The sequence below is a fragment of the Argentina anserina genome, chromosome 1, assembly GCF_933775445.1.
Source record: "Argentina anserina chromosome 1, drPotAnse1.1, whole genome shotgun sequence".
NCBI classification, from domain to species: Eukaryota; Viridiplantae; Streptophyta; class Magnoliopsida; order Rosales; family Rosaceae; genus Argentina; species Argentina anserina.
The window spans coordinates 4,919,161-4,936,999 of record NC_065872.1 but is presented as its reverse complement, the minus strand read 5'-3'; the positions used below and the strand labels follow the sequence as shown (position 1 = coordinate 4,936,999).

The 17,839-nt window shown below is 43.5% G+C and overlaps 1 protein-coding gene across 2 annotated transcripts; it reads left to right on the top strand.

Moving 5' to 3' along the window:
• The first annotated feature begins 236 nt into the window (after positions 1-236).
• On the top strand, positions 237-17,580 carry LOC126791634 (butanoate--CoA ligase AAE1-like). 2 transcript variants are annotated; one of them, XM_050518119.1, is made up of 2 exons: positions 237-466; positions 16,125-17,580. In XM_050518119.1, the coding sequence occupies exons 1-2, from the start codon at positions 266-268 to the stop codon at positions 17,451-17,453; spliced, it is 1,530 nt and encodes a 509-aa protein (XP_050374076.1). In that variant the 5' UTR covers positions 237-265; the 3' UTR covers positions 17,454-17,580. The 2 variants fall into 2 exon arrangements, with proteins under 2 accessions (XP_050374076.1, XP_050374068.1); XM_050518111.1 differs by having other exon boundaries at positions 15,996-17,580.
• The last annotated feature ends 259 nt before the right edge of the window (positions 17,581-17,839 follow it).

Below are 17,839 nucleotides of genomic sequence, written 5' to 3'. Positions count from 1 at the left end.
ATCGTCGATCTTATCTTGTATATTACTCGCACGCGGTTTAGACACCGGCCTCTAATTGATATACATGATCATTAACTTAGCTTCTGGTCCTTTTTTATAATTTTCTTTTATGCTTTGATGACGTGTGGTTTGGAACGAACTCACTACACCTCAACGTGATGCATGCTAGCTCGGTTTCTATAAATAGACTCAGTAGCCCACCATTTATGTACAGAACCAACCTATACTAGCAGTGATTGATTCATAGAGATATAGTTATTTCGCGATGAATGGGGATTTTCTGCAGTGTTCTGCGAACTACATACCCTTGTCACCGATAAGCTTCTTGGAACGAGCAGCTGTCGTCCATGGCGATAAGCCTTCCGTCATCTACGGTGGCTTAAAATTTTCGTGGAAGGAGACGCATCAAAGATGTCTCAATTTGGCGGCAGCTTTGGTCCGGTTAGGAATATCTCGCCACGATGTCGTAAGTAGTTCTGCACTCATCATTTGATCATTAATTCATTAGCATGCTGCCATCACAGTATTATCTATCTATATATATGAAAATGAGTAAAAAGTTACTACATATAATTAATTTCATCTAACATGAGTCTCAGTTTAGCCAAAGTAATATTTCATTTCATTTATGCTTTTTTTTTGTCTCAATGATTCATGCATTGATTAAGGATGGTCGCATATATATGTCTGTGTATACATTTGTATGTGGATTAACTTGTAATGTATCTGGCGAAATCAAATATTGAAATGCATATTTAATACAGTAATAAAGGCTAATAATATTACTCAAGACTTTAAAGTATCACTGAATTATGGAGTTTGATCAAATCTCTTAGCGCGTATTTTCTTGTCCACTTTTTTTTATTAGGTAGTTAGCTTAATATACTTTGTTGACTTTGTCAGCTCGATAAAGCTACTATAATTTGTAGTTCTCTAACACACTCACCAAACTACCTACTTCTTGACTTTTATCTTCAACTTCTAGAGTACAGAAACTACCGAATGTTTGGGATCAATACCTGGATTCAGTCGTTATGGAAAAGTCTAGCTAGCTCCTATGTAGATTTTTTAGACCAGCTGATCGATAGACTCGAAGATCAATCTGGTATGATCATCTACAGTGCCGGCCCTGGGGCGGTCAAGGAGGTGCGGCCGCACATGGTTTTCCGACCGGCAAGGGCCAGTAATTTTTTTTTTCAGTAGAAATAAGGTATTGGACATATACTAAGCATGATCCATTTATAACCAAACAAAGTGGTTGGTGAATTGGCTACATGTTAGTTTTTATAATTAGAGCGGCAACGAATTCGGGGGTTCGATACGGATTTGTGTTTTTTTTTCTTCTTTTTTTCCTCTTATTAACTCATTCCCTCATTTATTTATACGAGTGTGATTTGCATTTCGTACATTGCCCTCAATCACTTTCGACCGGCCTTGATCATCCTGCGAGGGTGCCTAACGTTTGCAAGACTGACTTTCTTATGGTCAATAGTAAACTGTAGTTTAACACGTGCTTGTCGGTCTTCAATATGTAAATATTATATCAACGAAATACATACAAAATCATAGACGAATAAACAAACCAAATAAATCTTGTGAGTCAAGTCAAGGTGCAAGTTGCATGGGACATAAGCATTATTATAAGAGAATAGTGTAATGCAATGCACCCTAGCGTGCATACAGGGTCAATGGTTCGGTCCTTGATCAGACCACATGCATGTTCTTGATTGATCCATCCAAAATACGCCGGCACCCATTCCAAATATTTCAGATTTAGTTAGAACATGCATGAAAATTTGAACATATACATGTCGAAAGTATAGATTTGAAATTTTTTGTTTATTTTAAATGTTAGATTTAAAAAAAAAATTAACAGCTTTGATTATGTATATCGTGGTAAATTATATATCAATTTTTGTTGAAATGACTGAAGCTCTCCACGTCCATGATTATGTGATATCTCCTACTTTCCTATGGGTTATGACTGAAGCTCTCCACGTCAATTTTCATGTATAAGTATGTGTGTTTAGAAAGTGGAGTTAAGTGATATCTCTTACTTAGACTATGAGACTATGAGTTGTTGAGTTTTTGAGATTGAATATGAAAGTGTTTCATGAGGGGAGTGTTACAGTCCACGTCCTCTCCCATTTGTATCACGTATATTTTAAGTTTACAACTACACGTGCGTACATCCCATTCTACAACCATTATATATGGACTCCACTAATGGAAGACTTGTGTAGAAGACTAAATTAATAATTAAGAAATTATTCATAAACACATTAATAATTAAAGGTCGTGTTGGGATGGTTTAAGGGTGATTGATGTACACTAGTCATAACACACATGCATAATCAATTATTAAATAAAAAAATTAAGAAAAAAATGATAAAGGACGGTTATTGATTATATAGTGATATTTTAATAGTGGTAGTGGGTAGTTATCTATATAAAAAAAGTAGATAATATCTAAAGAAATATTTTAATTTATTATTTATCTTTTTACCCCCAAAGTATTAAAAGAAATATCAAATTAACATATAATACGAGGGTGTTAATGTAATTTCACAAACGTTTTAGTTAACAAAGTTTGTTTGTGTTTTTTTAAGAAGAATGGTCGTGGTGCGGCTGCTTTTAAGCCTCTATTAATGAAAATGATGAATTATCACAGCCCCAAATTTCGAATAATAAAATTTCAAAATTTAAGGTGTGTTAAACTCCAGAATAATTCCGAAATACTCAAGAGTTATTACAAATAACCAAGTATTAATAACTGAGTTTGAAAGTGTAACTCACACAACTCAAATTACATTCTCAATGTTTACAACTTGAAACCAAATGGAAATAGGAAGCTCAATCTAACTAGCTACAACTCTATGAAAACTACTAAGACCACACCTCACCCTCTAGCTATCACAATGTCCTCAGTACCTCAACCCCGATGTCCCTCACCTGCAAGATCATCCACTACACCATAGATTAGTGCACCGGGTTGTAAACAAACAAACCCGGTAAGCTCGTATGAGTAAAATGACAACTAAATAACCTCATACACATAAGAACATCTCATCCAAATATGATAATTAACAAAATAAAGGTTTCCAGATGGAACCACGAAAATTTCCTCAAGGATGATCTGGAGGAGACACTCCCCTCATGAAACACTTTCACATGCATTCGCAAAAACTCAACAACTCATAGGCAAGTAGAAGATATCATGTAACCCCACTTTCTAAACACACATACTTAGTGTAATGATTGACATCATTACCTATAACACATAGGCAATCAGACTAGAGCTCTATTCGTACCCACTCACCCGGCCAAAGTGTGAGTTATTTATGCCTAAAGATCTCATTCGCCGCTAAGGAGGAGGGATCATGATCCCCTTCGCCACATAGGACGGATCAAAGGTCTCATTCGCCACATAGGAGAGACCATAAACCATTCCACAACATAGATCTCCTTCAACATTAAGGTGAGATCTCACCTACACCTACCACGTTGGTTACCAAACCAAAGTTTTCACCTAGTCACAAGACTATCACAAGCAATAACAATTTCACACTACCATTCGTAGATTACAACTAACAAGATAATTTTCAATTTATAAACAAGTCACCTCGCACATGCAAGTACTACGAGTCCATATAACAACTCAATATTCATATCACCTCACCATTATACATGTATATTGTTCATGAACAAGCACATATGTATCCACTTGGTTCACCAACAATAATTTGCATTTATATGAGAAACATAAGAGTAATTTTTTATACAGAAATTCATTTTACTTACTTATGTATCGTTGACGATCAAGTTCATAAATTTTTTAAATCAAAATGCATTTTCTCCAATAATTTCTCGTTAATTAAGGCAACAAGGAAAACATGTTTCATAAAGGGTTTTATTCACCATTCCAAATCACTAGCATCACATATCTCACAACTCTACACATATATAAACAAACTATATTATATCAACATCTCAAATGACCAACAAATAAATTCAATATCAATGACACATGACAACTACATTATAATATAGCAACTTATACACGCATATTGTTATTACCATTAATACACATATAAGTAAACTAAGTTATATCAACCATTTCATTAATTAACTTAAGATTTCCACAACAATGACGTATGACCATTTCGCAATATAAGATAACAATGCGTACTTGTATACATTTATCCTTACCATTTAATATACATATGCAATTCAACCATTTTTTATATCAACAACAACATGCATACTCTAATTTCATACTCAACTATTAACTATAGTCTAAATACCAAACCTTTAAAAAATTCTTTTATTTTAAAATATTATTTCACTTACCCATAAATTGTACGCGATCAAGTTCATGTAATTTAAAACAAAACATATTTGAATTTGCAATTTATAAGATGATGCAATATGGACTATTATAACAACTCAATATAAATTTAAAACAAGTGAGAAGGTTTACTCACATTTTGCTCCCGCTATACCTTTAATATCACCAAGTCACGTACTACGCTTCCAACTCAAATGCCTAAGTGAAACCATTCTAACTTAGTAAACAACTAATACTAATAACACTATTAGCTACATCACATAGCTGTTTTATGATGACAAGAAGCAATCTCTAATCACCCTTTGTTAACACCTCCCCCTGAACAAGATAATTCTCTAGTCGCCAGACTGGTGACCGGTAACTTGGCAACGCCGGGAGTCATAACAGCTAACAAAGTAGCCGTATATCCGATCTGAACCTCGCCATTGATGCCGCCCAAGGTGGCACGCCTGAGCAATAAATACATCTTGTGTTGGTTCACATTCCCACATTGAAGGAAGAACCAATCACTTCTTCCAATGTGTCCATAAAAGATCCACGTAGACCACCAGGGAAAAGTAACATTCTTAACTCTCAAACTTAAATTTCATTTTGGATTATAACTTAAGCTTCAGAGGGTCAAAGGTCGGCGCGCCACTTGCCCTATGACTTTGACACATGTTGTGGACATATCTCATTGAGCTGAGACACCGGAATATAAGTCTACGAGAAGTTAGGTCCCCCAGATTTAGCACTCGTAACATTTGGCGCTAGAAATAGAGCCATCGTCAGCATGATTCTTTCGAATTCAAACAAAAAATTGCCATTATTGATAATCAACCATTACCCCCATAGATCCCCTCCTTGGGAGGCGGACACCTCGTTATCGCTAAGGTTGTTCCCCGATTCGAAACCCGCGACCGGAAGGCCGTCCCGGGTCCCCTTCACTAATCTCCAGACGACGCTAGAGATGACATTCTAGGATGTAACGAGGCTCCAGGCTGAGAGGGAAGAGGAGCGTCGGGCCACCCGGACCGCGATGGCACGAGCGGCCAAACTTGAAAAGGACCAGAAACTCTTCCGGGCTGCCCTCGAAAGCCGAATCGGGATAGACAAGGCTCTAGAAATGGTGCAAAAATGGTTTCTCATCCTGACGCCATGGATTTCGCCTCCTATAAAGACTCTTGAGGAATCGCTACGGTTGGTGCCACAACACAGAATGGAACAGGTCACCCAACCGCTGCTCTCTGCCTTTTTGGATGGGCTGCCGCCGCCACCCCAGTATGTGATGGACCTAGACCCGGAAGATCCTGGGGTGAATAAAAATGGTGAGGAAGCCCAGGCAAAGCCCCAGCCGGTATAGGACCTCCAAACTCAACTCCTGCTCCAGATGAACTAAACTTTGGAATGTTTGACCACCAGTGTAGATGGGATTGAGACCCAAAATGTCCTTTGCCCACTGCACGGGGGATACGGAGACCGTGCCGGCCCGTTCTCCCGGTAGGTACAAGAGAACGGCGCCCTTCAGGGGACAAGCCGCTCAAGTCACCAAATATAACGGGCGGTCTGACCCATACACACAACTGGAAAACTTCCAGTCGGTGTTGGCTAGCACGCGATACATAGACACCTAATCATGCCATGCTTTCCAGCAAACACTAACAAATGAGGCCCTGAGCTGGTTTCTCAGCCTGCCCCCGTGTTCCATGGACAATTTTACACAACTTACGTAGAAGTTTTTCTGTTGCTTCATTCTACAAGCCAATGTACACCACGACACCAACTCCAAAGATACAACAACAGAGAGATGAAAGTCTCCAAAACTTCTTGTCTTAGTGGCAGACCGCCACAACTCTATGCCACGACTTAGATTACTTTATCTCTGAGGCGGCATTCCGACAAGCAATCAAGCCAGGGACATTTATATATTGAATCAACGAATACCCTTCGGGGACATACAAGGAGTTAATTGAAGTTCCTACGTGGTGAGCGCATGCCGAGTACCGCATATATGGAACATGCACTTTAGCGCTGGCTGCACATCGCTCGCATGAGATTGCCGGGATAATCGAGGTCGAACCGACCCGTATCCGACCAATAATCATAGATGCCCAGCAGAGTACAAGCATGTTGAACCCCCTCGGAACGAGGTTTTCATGAATCTCACAATGTCCTACACCCGAGATATATGAGCTTCACAAGGATCTCATGCAGCCACTCGCGAGGCGGAGGTACGGCAAGAAGCCCGTCCGGACCAACACTGGAAAGTATTGTGCCTACCACGCTAAATCGGGGCACAACACAGATGTTTGCTATACCCTGAGGTCCGCCATAGAAGAGTTGGTCCGGGCTGGAAAGTTAAACCAGTACCGCACTCCGGGGACATATGGGAATTCCATACAAGTTTATAGTGATATCGCAACCCTGCATGGGGAGCGATGCGACCACCTCCTCACAAGCCGGCGAAGTGCTAACAAACTTTTGAGCTATTTGAGCTCCGCCAGGGCGTCAAGACCGTACCGACCGCCTGAGACACGATCCAGTTTTCTAGCCAAGAGACGGCAGTCCAGCCTCACAATATGATCATTTGTTGATAACTGTGTATCTGGATCACTATTCGTGTCGGAGGGCCATTGTTGATACATGGGCGACGGTCAATGTTGTGTTTGCCGACTGCTACCTAAAACTTCAGAGAGACCGGGCAAATCTTTACAGCAACCATGACCCTTTGGTCAGTTTCTTCGGGAAAGTGGTGCAACCACTCGGGTCAGACCGCCTAACTTTGACACTTGGGTCAGGATTGAAGCAGGCCAAAATAACTACGCGGTTCCTTGTTGTCGATTGCCCGTCCTCATACAACATAATCTTGGGCCGAGATGTGTTATGGGGGATCCAGTGCATAATAGCCCGGAACATGCTTATGTTAAAGGTTCCAACCCCGGCGGAATTTTGAAAATTGTTGGAGACAAGGTAGATACACTCCATAATCGCCTCGACTGTATCTCAGCTGAGAAAGTCCCCCATGAGATGATGTCAATGGTTCCAAAGGAAACTATAGACGACCCCCAAGATGAGGTCTAATCAGGGAAACTCTCCGGGGGACAGAAAAAGAAGTTTGCCAAACATCCGCTAAGGGAGCGGCTATCGACAATTGAGGAAACCGAATGGATAAGACACTCAGATATACTCCCGAATAGGAAGGTCTGGATTGGGACCGGACTGAAACCAAAACTCCGGGCCCAGCTAGTAGCGTACCTCCGGAGCCATCAACATGTCTTTGATTGGTCATATGCGGACATGCCAAGGATCTCCACCGACTTCATCTCCACAAGCTCAAAGACTTGTTGATGGCTCCGGAGGTACGCCAATAGCTTGGCCCGGCTCAACATCCTGGAAGGCTCTAGGCCAATTCACCAGAAGCGTTAGGCCTTTAATCAAACTAAATATTAAGCCATACTGGATGAGGTCCAACAACACCATGACATCAAGTTCATCTGAGAAGTTAATTACCCGACATGGGTCTCCAATCTGATGATGGTCAAAAAGCCAAACGTTTCATGGAAAATGTGTGTGGATTACACAAACCTGAACCTGATCTGCCCAATTGACAACTTCCATCTTCCTCAGATTGATCAGTTGGTAGACGCCAAAGTCGATTTTGGGTTGTTAAGCTTCTTTGATGCCTACTCTGGGTATAACCAGATCAAGATGCACCCAGATCACCAAGAACATACGCCCTTTGTGACTGAAAAAAGGTCGTATTGTTACAGGTTATGCCCTTTGGCCTGAAGAACGTCGAGACAACATATTAGAAAGTAGTCACCTGGATGTTTGAGCAGGAAATTGGCTAGTTTGTGAAAGTCTATGTGGACGACATGGTCATAAAGAGCAAGACTGCTGCTAGGCATGTGACAAATTTGGATAAGATCTTCCCCATCCTTCTCCACCATGATATGAGATTGAATCCCACCAAGTGTATAATGATTGTTTCCTGAGGAAAGTTTTTAGGCTTCATGGTCCGTGAGCGTGGCAAAGTGGCCAACCCCGAAAAAGTCCAAGCCTTAATGGATGTGAAAGCGCCAATAACCTGGAATGAGGTTAAGTGTCTAGTCGACCCGGTAGTGGCACCCGCTAAGTTTATCTCCCGCCTAACGGATAAGTGCACGTCATTCTTCAATATACTCCGGACCTAGCACCGGGAGAAAATCACTTGGGTCCCGGAATAAGAGACAACTTTTCTCCGACTCAAGACTTATCTCACCTCCGTCCCAACGCTTTTCACCCAAGTACCGGGAGAAACATTGTACTTATACTTGACAGTTTCCCAGACGGCTGCAAGCTCCGCCTTGATCCGGCATGAAGAAGATAAGGAACTCCTTGTATACTACAACGATAGAGGCCTCAACAACCCCCAGACCAGGTACCCTGAGATCAAAAAAAGCTAACCTTAACTTTGATCACCACCGCCAATACTTTCAGACTCATATTATTCATGTTCGACCAATCACCAGCTCCGCCAGGTCCTACAGAAGCGAAAGACTTCGGGGCGCCTTATGAAGTGGGCTATTGAGCTCGAGGAATTTGACATCCACTTCAAGTCTCAGATATTGGTGAAGGGTCAAGCTGCTGCGGATTTTATCGCCAACATAAGGGACCATGGGTGACGATATCGCTGAGGACGCCGAACCAGCGCCAACGTGGGATCTCTAGGTGGATGACTCTACCAACAAGGCCTTTAGTGAGGCCGGGATAATAATCACCAACCCAAAAGGGAATGAGTAACCTTACGCCCTCCGGTTTAACTTCAAGGCCTCCAACAATATAGCCGAGTACGAAGCCTTGATCGCTGGGATACAACTGTGTCGAGAATTAGAAGCCACTAGAATTCGGATCTTCAGTGACACTGAACTAGTGGTCAACCAGGTTGATGGCAACTACCAATCCCTTAACCCTCGGCTCATCTCATATCAGAATTTGACTAGGTCGTTACTCCAAAAATTTGACTCATTTGAGATCAAACAGATACCTCGAACCAAGAATGCTAGGGCAGATACCCTGTCCCGCCTGGCTACCACCGAGCCGAGAATGGAAAGCCCACCATGGAGGCAGACTCAAGGCTATAGTCGGGCGTGCGTGTAGTGTCACCAATACGCCAACTACTCCAACCACCCCTCGGTCCCACTTTCTGACATTGTGTCTCCAGTTCCATTTCCACAGTGGGGACTTGAAATGGGAGGGCCCAATGAAAAATATAGAAATCGCTAACCCAACCACGTTCTACAGACGAGATACATCTGGCCGAACACTGTCACACCCATGGAACGCCTAACATCTCCATTATTTTCCCAAGTAATTTGTCAATTCGACGGGTCGCCTGGATGCAACACTGGTCTAGTCTATTATTGCCCGTTTTCTCCAAGTTTGTTTTCTCTAAGTTTTATTTTCTCCAATAATTCACCATTTGTATTGTTTGTTTTATGGACTAGGTCAAATAAATAAGTTATTCTCCAATTCACCGTGTGCATCAACTTTCTCCAATTTGTTCTCCGTTTTAATTAATCTTTAGATCGTTATTAAGATATTTGTCTTACAGATCATTGTTACTATTTACTTTGACAATGTTGGCTCAGAACAATCACACAACAAGTTTTGGCAAAATTGGCTTTTCATTAAATGATTTGGCCGAGCCAGCTATGGTTAGACCTGTACAAAAAGGCATACAAAAACATATGACAACCTATCTCTTATGTTGCCCAGCTTCATTTCTTGGGTCTGCGACCACGACCTCTGCTTGTCGGGGTTCCCAGTGATAAGGGTTTTACTGGGAGAGTCACTTGCATTATCACCTCGGGCAACCCCACCTGTTTGTGGGGCAACAAAACCGGCATGGCTAGAGGTTGCAAGTGCCCTCTCCCGCTGCCGCTAGTTTTAGGGGACAGAACTCGCACCGAAGCTTGCTCGGCTGGTACCACCGGCCGTAACCCAGAAGCTGGGGTATTTCCACCGCCCAATGGCCTGCCCCCAAAATGCAACCGGGTCTTGACAGGGTTGATAAAACCATGCTTCACCCTGGTATCAAAGAAGTCTTGCCGATCGTCCTTGAACCCGTCATCATATGTCACCCTCTCCATCTTCATCTCATCCACATGTCACTTCTCTAATGCTTGTTGCCTTAGAGAGAAATCCACTTCTTTCTTCATCATCTTCTCCTTCAGCTTATCAGCCCATTCGGCGTCCCACTCTTCTTTCCATCATTTTCTTCGCTCTCGAAGTTGGACACCAAGGACTTCCACTTCTCATTCTCTTCCTTCAATGCCTTCTCCTTCACTGCCAACTCATTCCCCAGCTACACGACCTTGGTGTCACTCTCCACGAGCACTCTTTACTCTTCTGTAGCTCGGCCCGTAACTCCACAACCATTACATTTGCTTCGGCGATTCGGATTCCATCGACTGACTACTAGTCTTCCAACTCATTCACCCTCACCTGGAGCCTTAGTTTGTCGTCGTTTACTCCTCGACCGCCCTCTCTTTCTCCCCTACCTCGCCCCGGACTGTGCCTCCAGGAAGTCTCGGGCGTCAAGGACCCGCGCCGCCACTTATAATCAACAACGAGTTAGTAAAAGGCCCAGGACAAGTGTAAAACAAATAAGGCAGTGACTTACCTAGACCAAGCTCTTCTATGCTTCCCAGAAATTCTCTGTCGGGTCCTCGCTTTATCGAAGGGTGGGCCCCTGGCACCTATGCCCTATGTGCTCCACCATCCAACACAATTAGGTGGAACCTCGCCCAACCTAGAAAGTCTGACCGTGACATTGGCCCGGACCTCGCTGCCAGCGGACCTTTACCTCTTGGCCCTTTTGGACCCATGCTTTGACCCCTGGCCCCAGTTTCTCTTCTACCCCCCCCCCCCACTCAGACTCACTAACGATTAGAGTCGCGGTACTAACCGACCCGCTTGACCCCATCGTTCACGCTCCGCTCGGCTGTCAGGTCTGGCAGCACCTAGGGCGCCTCCCCTGGGTTGGCTCGGCCAACTGCTCGACTTGAGGTGATGGCAACAGATCCTCCGATATCCCTTTTACCCACCTTCCTCTCTCGGGGTAAACGACGGGTTCTCCCCATCACGTTGCTCCACCTCCGCGTCCACATTCAACGCTCCCTCCTCACCATGTGTGCCAACATGGGGTTCTCCCTCTCTGGGGCCTTCTAGTGGCTTTCCATTTGGCTTCACGCCCCAGAACGCCACCATCTTTGCTGGGAGCACTTGGTACTCCTTTACAGGCAACGATATCCGGTAAAAGCCCTCCTCGTCCACTTTATCCGGCATCGCCAGGAACCCCTCCTCAACCCTACTCCCAGGTGACCTTGATTCCCTAGATCACATTCTCATTCGAGATCTGGTCGTATGGGCCAGGAACTTTCCTCTCTGGCCTTTTCACCTCCGCCAATACTGTAACACAATCGTTAGAAGTGCCCCATACTTCAATTTCTAGTATACAAAGTATGCAACTGCTTACCGGATGTCTTACCACATTGTACACGTTGTAGACGGCCATCCGCCACCACCAGAACATGGACATGTCAGCCGGCTGTTTGAAGGCCAGCATACACCTCATCAACCACTTCTTCATCAACGACGTCAACTGGGTCTTGATGGCCACTGCAAAACCAAACAAACTTCAATCTCCAATCACCAACGCAAAAAAAAAAAACGGACTCACCAATGGGTTGGAATGACCCCTGGACTTGGAAGATGGAATCCTCCCGCTGCCATGGGTCTTCCACAACGAATACCCACTCTCGCTAGTTCATCGGGGTGCTATTCAGGAGCTCGATTATAAGTGGGGCAAACATTCTCCCTCGGGCGCCATCCTCAAACACCCTTGACTCCCCAGCTTTGGGGAGAACTGGAGCGACTAGAGAGACATGAACTCCCGCCAGTATGGCTTCCCCTGCCTCAACAACCGGAACACATCTATTCTCCCCCAACAACTGCATCCACATATTAGGGGTGATTTGCCCCATGGCGATGTTTTGACACGACAACGTGTACTGAACGATGTACGCCAATGGGAGTGTCTCACCGCATGCCAAGGCATGCTCCGACAGACAGCAGGCCCCTTCTGGCGGAATGTGAAATAGCTCTCCCTCAACCAGGGGCCTCAAGCTGATACTCTCTAGAATCTGATACGCCTCCCGCATTGCAGTTATCTCCTCCTCTGTGGCGTTCCTCCGGGGGGGTCTATCTGTTGGTCCACCAACCAAAACCCCTCTCCTTGTGTGCCGCTGGGATCTGCCTCAGTGTCTCTCATTTCCACCATTTCTTCAATAACCTGCAACAAAAGACCGAGCGGGTTACTTGACGACCCCACGTCGCTTATAAAGAACAAACTTCCGGCTTTGCCCTCTCCCCAACTTACAGTCCGCTATGGCGTGTTTGAAGTAGGACACTTGATGAAACATCGTCCCCACCCCAAATCACTCCGGCTGACTTCCCTATTTGCTATAACTCCCAGATCAATAGATTAGCCCAGATCCCCAAATGCAAAAACAAAGAATTAGTTTGAGAGTGTACCTTTGGTGGTTGAATTCGGAGTTTTCGTTGATGACAGTGATTGCAAACGCCTGCTTTTTCGCACTTTTTCGAGTAACACTACCAGAAATCTCTCTTTTCGCTTTCCTCTGATTTCAACTTTTGTTCTCTACTTTCAATCTCAAACAATGATGAAAAGAAACTCAGTCTGCTCTCCCTCTATTTATACACGTTCGACTTCATCAGGATCGTCAAATCAAAAAGCCAACATTTGTCGGATGACTGCCACGTGCCCCACTACCCATAGAACTCCTCGGTTCCTAAACAAACGCGCCCCACGGGAGCGCATAACCCCATACGCCCATAATTTCCCCCACTCGCAACACTTGCCCAGGCATCATCATGGCTGTCTAGGTCAGCGCCGCCTCGTTTCCTCAAAGGCCCCACGCTTGTCCTTCGTATTAAATGTCAAACCCACTGGGGTGGCCTGGCCACTTGTCCATGCAGGTGTCAATGCATTTTGTTCGGGACATCTCTTGACTGGGGACTCTAGGGACTCACCACGATATGCCAGATTGAGTTAAATCACCAAGCCCAGCCAAAATCCAGATCTGTAGATGCTCCAAAGGCTAGTTAACACTCGTCCCTAGCCCCAAGTTCCTAAGTCACTCCAGGTCCATAGGTGCTTTGGAGGCAATTTAACCCATGTGTCTAACATTGAGACCCTATGCCACTCTCCAGGTGCGAGGATGCTCGAGCATTCAGATAACCTATGTGACTGATATGAAGATTCTCAACCACTTGATCCATGAATGTTTCGGGAGATAATTTAACCCTCGTTCCTAGCCCCGACATCCTAGGTGAAACTCAAGATTTATGGACGCTTCAGATGCTAGATAACCCATGAGCCAAGCCCCGAGGTCCTATGTCACTCTCCAATATGGATGCTCTTAGTGTTTGTTAACCCATGAGCCTAACATCGAGCTTCGACGCCACACAGTTGGCCGTCCCAGGACCCGTGCAATTTGAACACGGATATTTGAGCCGGAAAAAATAGTACAAAACTCCCCATCCAAGGAATATCCTCGACTGGGGACTTGAGGACTTGTTAACACCTCCCCCTGAACGGGGAAATTCCCTGCAAAATCTCTTCGGATTCTGGTCGCCGGACTAGTGACCGATAACCTGGAAAAGTCGGGAATTATAATAGCTAGAAAAGTAGCAGTATCTCTAATCTGAACCTCGCCATTGACGCCGCCCAAGGTGGCACGCCTGAGCAATAAATACATCTTGTGCTGGTTCACATTCCCACATTGAAGGAAGAACACAACACTTCTTCCAATGCGCCTATAAAAGGTCCACGTAAACCACTAGGAAAATGTAACGTATTCCTAAGTCTTTAACTCTCGAACTTAAATTATGTTTCAGATTCTAACTTAAGCTTTGGAGAGTCAAAGGTCGACGCACCGCTGACCCTTTGACTTTGACACGTGTTGTGTGCAAGTCCTACTGAGCTGACACACCGGAATACAAGGCCCCCGAATTTAGCACTCGTAACACCCTTTATGACAATGCCCTCATCTTCTGATTGAAAATAAAAACTTAAATCCTAATAACATAAAATAACAAAACAGTAAATCATAAAATGCCCTAAATGGCTACTTTTATTGACCTAGGCCAGGCCTAAAAGAATGGGTCCAACTCAGATCGAGGCCTCACTCCCAGGAAACCGAAAATCGCAGGTTGCCAAAAAAATCTGTCCAACCCTAACCACTGCCACCCTCGCCGGATCGCCGCCGGTGCTAGCCCTCTGATCTTGATCGGCCGCTGCCAACAATCCTTCCTCATGAAGGACGACTTTGAAGATTCCAGTCTTTCCCCAGATTGGATCGGAGAAAGCCGATCCAAATCCAGGTTGTAACCTCTGATCTATCCCCCACCACCACGAGTTCTTCCCCCACAGACAGAATCTGACTACACCACACCATTCCCCACCGCTAACCAAACTAGGGAGGGGCAAGCCGATCTCTAAACACCACCACTTGAACTTTCTCCAAAAGTTGAAACTTACGTCCTTAATATAATCTCTCATGCTTAGAAACTCAGTGACATTTTCTGCTCCTGCATTATGCGGTACACGCAATTTCTCACTTCCAGAATATAGGGGGATTGGGGACTCAATCTCATGCATTCTAAACTCGATCGATGCATGCATGTCATCTAGATGATCCTATAGTGTTAAAAAACATTCTTATATTAATTAGACTTTGTTGTACTGCATGCATATCTTACAGATCAAACGTACCACTCCAAAATGAGGTTATCAAATGATTCAAATCTCAAAGTCTCAAGTCTCAATTCTTGTATTTCATGTAGTACGTACTTGTTGTCTCTTGCAGACTTGTCCTGCATAAATTGGTCTCCATGCATGTTTGTTTTTCCTTTTGTTGTTACCTGCAGTTAGTCATGTCAACTGCGAAACATTCTTATGTGGTTGATCGATATGCTCATACTTGAATGAACATATATGAATCAACGTGAACAAATTAACAACCGTAAAAGTCACGATCACGAGTGTAGTATTTTATGAGTTAGGATTATGAAAGATTATTTGAAGAAGAAATGGTGCACCAATGGTTGCGAGTTTGGAGTTTAATTACTGCAATTTAGCCAAAACAAAACAGACTAGCTACTAGCTAGCATGTTTCATATACATATGTGTGAAACTGTAAAAGAGTTTATTTTCTTTCTGTAAACAACTAATCTTAACCAGGAAAGGCTATGTGAGGGAGGGAGGGAGGGAGGGAGGGAGGGAGGTACCCTAATGTTAGGAAATAAATCAACAGAGAGTATTATGCTCTTGTATGTTTGAAAGAATTCGGGAATGTTTGCTGGAAATTGTTTTGGATCTAGTAATAGTGAAACTATCTAATGCATGTGAGTCCTTTTTGTAGTACATTAATGCATCAGTTCAAAGATGTGGATCATCTTTACATAAAATTAACTGTGAATTGATAAAATTTATCATTGTATGAAACTGTACTCGATGATAAAAATCTACCATTATTTATTGATGTATACGTACGTAAACACAAGTAGTCATGATTACTAGCTATTTTTGCTCCATAAACAGGTTGCAGCTATAGCACCAAATATTCCAGCCCTCTATGAGCTACATTTCAGTGTTCCAATGGCTGGAGCAATTTTTTGTGCCCTCAACATTAGGCTGGACTCACCCACATTATTATTAATATTACAACAGTTGGAGGCCAAAGTCATCATCGTAGACTATCAGTGTCTTCAACTTGTCCTCCAAGCATTCAAAGAATTGTGTCAAAAAAAATTGAAGCCACCTCTACTCATTCTCATCCCAGAGTCTGACCAACTCTCATCTAATGGTATCATTGGTCATGAACTTCCACCAGGCAGCTTGAATTACAATGTCCTGCAGGGTATTAAAGCAGAAGCCGAATTTGAGATTCGACGACCGCACAATGAATGTGACCCCATTTCAGTGAATTACACTTCTGGTTCAACCGGGAATCCCAAAGGAGTAGTGTACAGCCACAGAGCTGCGTACCTGAATTCACTAGGAGCAATTTTTCAGACTGAAATGGCAAAGATGCCTGTGTTTCTATGGACAGTTGACATGTTCCGCTGCAATGGATGGTGCTTCCCATGGGCTGTTGCTGCTCTTGGGGGAACCAATATCTGCCTCAGAAAAAACCTCTCCGCAAAGCTAATTTTCGAATCAATTTATCTTCACAAGGTAACCCACATGTGTGGCTCACCCTGCATTTTAAACATTCTAGCACATCATGCCTCAAAAAGTGACCAAATCAGGCCATTGAAATCCACAGTAAATATTCTTGTCGCCGGTGCATTGCCACCGCCACAGATACTTAAGCAAGTTGCCAATTTAGGTTTCAATGTGAGCCATGGATATGGTATGACAGAGGCTCTTGGTCCAGCCATTGTTACACCATGTAAACCAGAACTAGATTCTCAGCACAACTTGATGATGGAAGGGGTTGATGTGAAAGATCCAAACACCATGGAAAGTGTTCCATGTGATGGCAAAACAGTGGGGGAGATAATGTTTAAAGGCAACACTATGATGTTGGGGTACCTAAAAAATTCCAAAGCAGTGAACGAGCCTTTTAAGGAAGGGTGGTATAGGTCGGGTGACCTAGCAATTAGGCACCCAAATGGGTACATTCAGATGAAGGATAGGGCAAGGGACATGATCATGTCTGGGGGAGAGGCTATAAGTACACTGGAGGTAGAGGCAGTTTTGTTAACTCATCCTTGTGTTTTGGAGGCTGCTGTGGTGGGGAGAAATGATGATTGCTTGGGGAAGACTCCATGTGCTTTTGTGAAGTTGAAGGAGGGGTCTGGTTGTGATGGAAATCCAAGTACTTCAAAGGAGATCATGAAGTTTTGTGGGGAGAAATTGCCTGCTCATATGGTTCCAAAAGTTGTGGTTTTTGGGGATTTGCCATTGAATTCAACTGGTAAGATACAGAAGTTTGTTCTAAGGGAGAAGGCAAATAAAGAGGTTTACGCAGACACCACTTCGTTACATGAATAAGACTTAAATCTTGGTGTGTGAATGAGTTCTTATTAGTGTTTCCTAGACCAAACAAAATTGTTCTAGCTCTTGTAGTACATCCAATGCAAGATTATCAAGATGCCGTGCATATCCTATATAAGCTTTTCATGCATTTCCTCCTCTTTCTATTTTTACTCTTCTTACTTGTAAGACGGGGTTGTCGGGCGTGCTTTCGGCATGAGCTTGGATGAGATTGCCTGATGAATTACCTCTAAAAAAATCTCTCGTCCCAGAATTTGTCCTTGGGCCTGCCATAATAAGATCCTAATTAAAGAACACTTCCAAAGATGGGCCAAGATACACCTCTCTCTCTTTTGTAACTTTTTTTTTTGGTTACAATCTCTTTTGTTAATTTGTAATCAAAT